The 6455-nt window shown below is 37.7% G+C and overlaps 1 protein-coding gene across 2 annotated transcripts in view; it reads right to left on the bottom strand.

The window, feature by feature from the left end:
* Positions 1 to 1113: 1113 nt before the first annotated feature.
* LOC134754863 (pre-mRNA 3'-end-processing factor FIP1) overlaps positions 1114 to 6455 on the bottom strand; it is a 70871-nt gene continuing 65529 nt past the window's right edge. The window contains exon 10 of one of the 2 annotated variants that reach the window (XM_063691309.1): positions 1114 to 1438. In XM_063691309.1, coding sequence (XP_063547379.1) covers positions 1219 to 1438 — 220 coding nt within the window. In that variant the 3' untranslated portion in view covers positions 1114 to 1218. The remainder of the gene's footprint in view (positions 1439 to 6455) is intronic. The other variant, XM_063691310.1, reaches the window with a different exon arrangement.

Here is a 6455-nt window from a genome sequence, read left to right as displayed (position 1 = left end):
CGACAAAAAAATGGTTGCTGTTTTTTTTCGACGTAGTGGACCTGTAGCCGTAATTCCACTTGAAGATCATAAAAGTTACCAGCCAATGGTACAGTGAAGTTTGCTTGCCACAGGCCTTCCAGGAGCTGAACGTCAGTCGTCCAAGTACTGGAACCCGGAGCATAATTTTTCATCAAGACAATGCTCCGGCTCACACTGCTGCCAGAACGATAGATTTTTTAAGCAAATCAGGAGTTCAACTGCTACCACACCCTGCGTACAGCCCTGACCTGGCACCGTGTGATTTTTTTCTGTTTCCCACGTTAAAAAAATCATTACGAGGACGACGATTTTCTACGGCGGATGAAGCAGTGGACGAATTCAGGCGACTTTTTTTTGACCTTCCGCAAGAAGCGTTTTTTTCCTGTTTTGAAAGTTGGTTCAGTCGAATGCATAAGTGTATAAAGTAGCAGGGGAATACTTTGAAAAGTTGTAAATAAAGTTTTTATATTCTTTAGTTTTTGTTTAGCTAATAATTTCCGGAACAGCCCTCGTATAGCAATTTCATTTTTTTACGATAACAAGAGAACCGTAGGACATACTGACCCTTTCTGGCACTTAAATTAAAGGTTATTAAATTTGCTACAACTTTATTAGTGGCAATATATCCATAGCATGAGCGGTTGTGCCGATATTAGTCTTAATATATGCGAAACGAAAAATACCATAAAAGAAAAAAAAAACCCTTTTTAAAGCCTATCTCAAGAACTATTAGACATACGGCGCTGTAAATGGGCTTAAATTGTTCAAAATTTAACTTAAATGTACTTTCAACATTACGAAGCAAGTTTTGATCAAAACCCATAGTTTTATAATAAAACTGCAAAAACTGAAAAAGTCCGAAATTTTTGCGGTTTTTTGCAAATTACGCAGGGAGCACAACTTTTTTTTGCTTGCAAAAAATATTCTCACATTCCTCCAAGGTCTCCAAACAACATATAAAAAATACAGAACTACATCACGCATTGTTTTTTTTATTGTAAGATTTCACCGATGTAAATAACATATGTGTTATATACACGTATGTAAATAAAACACATTTTGTTTAGATTGTATTTATTTTATTTTATTCAATGACTTCACGCGTTAGTGAAAGAAATCTCCATATGATTGGTTCTCTGTTAATTACCTGGTACTAGTAAATCGAAGTAGGAGAAAATATTTTAACATTACATTAATTTATTTATCTTCTTCTTTATCCTTGGATTCTTTCGATTTAGGCTTGAGACTTCTTTCTCTGTCCCGGGACCTGTCTCTGTCCCTCGACCGATCCCGTTCCCGTTCACGGTCGCGTGAGCGCTCAAGCTCGCGTTCGCGCGATCGCTCCCGCAGCCGTGGCGAGCGGGACCGAGACTTGTGCCGTCGGGATCGTGACCGTGACCGTTCGCCTCTATACGATCTGGAGGTGAAAAAAAACAGGGTCAATGATAAGTCGTTTTACATAATTGTTGCTCATAAATTGATTCTCGATTCAATACGATCAATGTATTCGAAAGTTTTTAGCTGTTCCGGATCTGTACGTGTAATTTGGATCTTTTCCATAACGGAACAATTGTGAAGCGAAAGTGAAAGCATAAAAGTAAAATATAAAAACCGGCCAAGTGCGAGTCGGACTCGCGCACGAAGGGTTCCGTACCATTACGCAAAAAACAGCAAAAAAAAACACGTTTGTTGTATGGCAGCCCCCCTTAAATATTCATTTTATTCTGTTTTTAGTATTTGTTGATATAGCGGCAACAGAAATACACCATCTGTGAAAATTTCAACTGTCTAGCTATCACGGTTCATGAGATACAGCCTGGTGACAGACGGACAGGCGGACAGCGGAGTCTTAGTAATAGGGTCCCGTTTTTACCCTTTGGGTACGGAACCCTAAAAACACATGTTTAACCTTTTCGACGCCGTGTCAAACACAAAAGCTTTCACTCGGACGCTACGTCACCGAAATGTCAAAGCTGAAATTGAACTTTATGCACATGCACGTAGGTCTATGTTGCTCTGTGGTCTTTGACCGATTAATCCGTCTTTGGTGTTGGACCTGCGGTGCCGTATATCCGTCATTGGTGTCCAAAAGGTTAAACAAGATATAAATTTCTGCACCTCTCAGTTTAGCCAATCCGCTAATTTCGGCAATTTAAATGAACTTTCTAATTTGTTGCTTATTTTTAGGGCCACAATTACCTAACCTAATATGTTTTTTACATTCTGTTAGTTGTAAAAGTAAAGGTAAAACATCTCATGAAAATGTACCTAAATCTTTTTTGTGGTTATTTAACTGGCATTTTTACTGAATTTGTAAATATTCTAACAGCAGAAGAAAACCTAGAATATGCGGCATAATTCACGATTTTGGTGACATGGTTGGTCTATTAAGGGGCCCACTGACTATCAGTCCGCCGGTCGATATCGGCCTGTCAGTTAGAACAAAAATTTGACAGTTCCGAACAACTGACAGGCCGATATTGTCCGGCGGACTGATAGTCAGTGGGCCCCTTTACAGACGTGGCGGCTCCGTTTGGTTATATCCTCCTAGGATAAGAACGAATACGGGATATTACTGCAATGTTCTGCCACCGGAGTGCAGCAGCCCTCTTAGTAAACCATATGGTTGGAGAGCCGGCAGTAAAGTTTCGAACCAACGTGATACCGCGATGAGATGCACAATGGTTTCCCATAAAAGTGATGCTAAGTCCGAATTTGATAGTCTGCCACGGCGGAACTGGCCGAAAGTACAAAAAAGATAGCCACTTCCAGTGCGAAAAAGGGGGGTCATTTAACCCATCTGATACTGCAATAATATCTATGGCATCAGTTAGAAATTTACTGGTAGATACAGAAAAGCGAAATCTGCCAGTATGATTCCTGCCGGAAGTGCTTGGCATACGCTCTCAAAGGTGACCATCGGGACCCCTAAATTAACCCATCTGATACCAGCATGAAACCAATTCCAGTCGGTAGATATGAACCTTCTATTCAGGAATATATAAGTCTGCCAGGGCGTTTTCAGCCGAAACACCTTGACATACGAGATTTTGTGGCGCAACATCCGTGGTACCCGTATTTCGGAATTGTACATATTACGGACATTTCAAATACTGCAGGCTTATTAATTTATGTTTGCCTTATAAAGGTGCTAACAAATTAGCTACCGATATCTTTACAGTTGATAGTACTCGGCTTCTGAAGTATATGTAAGTATGAAACATTATAGGTTTTATGATGTTATTTTGAGAAAATTGGAAAACAAATTTGCTTTGTAAAAAAACTCTGTTAATAATTAAATGAGACCTCATTGAACAGATTCTAAAACCTCTTTTAAATATAAAACGTAACTGGCCACTTCACGTTGATAAATCAAATGACACGTTGACAATGACATTTAAGACAAACAAGCAGTTAAATACATGACGATTATTTTTTAGACATAATTATAGTTTATTTATTTTGTTCGGTAAATAAAATAAAAATTATGAGAAAATTTCTTAATTTCTGTTAAAAGTTAATTGTTCTAGTGTAAAGTACCATCTCGTAAAATTTCTGTAGCTAATTTGTTAGCACCTTATATATAAATTATAAAATAATTTTAAATTACAATATCCTTTATTTACCAAAATGAACAAAATTATTATTATTACACTTATTGTAAACGGGTGTGAAAAGACAGGATTTTCAACGTCAAGGACGATTTTTACCAATAATCCAAATATGAGCATTTTACATCATTTTTAGGGTTCAGTACCCAAAGGGTAAAGACGGGACCCTATTACTAAGACTCCGCTGTCCGTCTGTCACCAGGCTGTATCTCATGAACCGTGATAGCTAGACATTAAGTATACCGTCATTCCCACCTCTCCCCTACATTTCTTGACGTTGACGCAAAAATGACGTAGTTTAACATTCAGGGTGTTGTTTTATAACACTACAAATTGAGATAACTAATCTATTGACGACCGGTCTGGCCTACTTACTGCCTGCAAAGCCGATGGTCTTGGGTTCGAATTCCGATAAGGGCATATATTTGTGTGATGAAAACATATATTTATTCCTGAGTCATGGTTGTTATCTATGTATTTAAGTATATATTTATCTATATAAGTATGTATGTATATCCTCGCCTAGTACCCATAATACTCCCAATATTTATAAATAACAACAGAAATACATCATCTGTGAAAATGTCATCTGTCTAGCTATCACGGTTGATGAGATACAGGCTGGTGACAGACGGACAGACAGACAGACAGACAGCGGAGTCTTAGTTATAGGGTCCCGTTTTTACCCTTTGGGTACGGAACCCTAGAAATAACAAGGAATATGGCAAAAACAGTTTTGTTGCAAATAAATAATTAACGACACCATTTGTCTAGCCGGTCACTGTGCGAACTGATTGCCATGATGGCGACGCATCGTCATGCACTAACGGGATTCTGATGGTTGGTCAGTCGTGTCGCCATATAAAGCCGCTACCCCGTCTTACTCGTCTTGCCCCTCTCTCCCCTACATAAGATAGTGATTAGACACACCAAATAGGTGAAAAAACGCCTCAAGCGTAAAAGAAACCACCAAAAATCATTTTATGTCGCATTTCAAGCCTGATTTAGTTATGAATACTAATACCCCCTTATTCGTAAAACTTTACGAGCCTTAATTAGTTAAATTATGTTTTATCCTTTTCTTACAAATACATAAGTCAAAATGACAGACAAAGACAAACGATTCATATAGCTAATTCAATGACTATCAATCATATTAATCACATTATTTAATTTATTTTAACTTAATTTATTATAAATATATGTTATTAATAACGTAATAATATACAACTATAAGCATAGAGTAATAAATTAATAAGCCTGCAGTATTTGAAATGTCCGTAATATGTACAATTCCGAAATACGGGTACCACGGAAGTTGCGCCACAAAATCTCGTATGTCAAGGTGTTTCGGCTGAAAACGCCCTGGCAGACTTATATATTCCTGAATAGAAGGTTCATATCTACCGACTGGAATTGGTTTCATGCTGGTATCAGATGGGTTAATTTAGGGGTCCCGATGGTCACCTTTAAGAGCGTATGCCAAGCACTTTCGGCAGGAATCATACTGGCAGATTTCGCTTTTCTGTATCTACCAGTAAATTTCTAACTGATGCCATAGCTATTATTGCAGTATCAGATGGGTTAAATGACCCCCCCTGTTTCGCACAGGAAGTGGCTATCTTTTTTGTACTTTCGGCCAGTTCCGCCGTGGCAGACTATCAAATTCGGACTTAGCATCACTTTTATGGGAAACCATTGTGCATCTCATCGCGGTATCACGTTGGTTCGAAACTTTACTACCGGCTCTTCTACCAATAGAGTAACTTATACATGTACCTTCAACAGGTTTTTGACAAGTTTTCAGAGAAAATAAAATATGACATTTTTGCATCAAGGCGGTTTGTTTACAAAGGACCTATACCGGGAAACGCGAATCCGAAATTTGGCTATCTGCCTCTTTTATCGCTCGAAATGCAAGAGTGACAGAGATGTTAGATAACGAAATTTCGATTTTCTTGTTTCGCGATAGACCCTCAGATTGTGGTAGTGGCGCCCCCTACGCAAAGTTTCGCGTAATACTCCCTACTAGCGACCCGCCCCTGCTTCGCACGGGTAGTTCAACTAATTTACACAAAACCTTTACAAATTATACATATAAACCTTCCTCTTGAATCACTATCTATTAAAAAAAACTGCATCAAAATCTGTTGCGTAGTTTTAAAGATCTAAAGATAAGCATACATATTAACTATTAGGGACAGACGGACAGACAGACAGCGGAAAGCGACGTTGTTTTATACTATGTAATGATTAACTTCTCCTAGGTTCCATTTACAAATTAATATTTTTACTGTTAATGAGGGCTACCGCGTTTAATTTCACCGCTAGGCTAGGGGCGCTAGTGTAGATGGAGGTCTTTCAAAATGTCAAATGCATAGAAGTTTGGGGGGTTTCAAGCTTTTTTTATCGGGAATTTTTACTTCTTATTCATAATTGTGGTAAATCTTTGTCCATCTTTGATTAATCATGGTAAACAATAGATATAGCTTAATAAATGTTAATGGTTTAAAAAAAGTGCCAACTAAAATATGTATATGCCAAATTAAACAGGTTAAAAAAATTACACATTTAGACGTTAAAATGCCCTTGTGTATATTAATTAGAACGTTTTGATTTTATAAAAATAAGCATAGAATAATTTTGAGACCTGTTTTACTGGACCTACATCAACAGTGGCGCCAAATAATGAGCACAAAAACGGTAGCCCTCAGTTAAAGGAAATAATGTTTATTTTTAGATAAATGTGACGCGATAACACGAAAGATAAACCTGCTAAGTTGTGTAGTTACGGAGATATATTTTTTTTAAATATTACCTGTT

Source organism: Cydia strobilella, chromosome Z (assembly GCF_947568885.1).
Source record: "Cydia strobilella chromosome Z, ilCydStro3.1, whole genome shotgun sequence".
NCBI lineage: Eukaryota > Metazoa > Arthropoda > Insecta > Lepidoptera > Tortricidae > Cydia > Cydia strobilella.
Note: the sequence above shows the minus strand (reverse complement) of the source record. Positions and strands in the feature narration are given on the sequence as shown.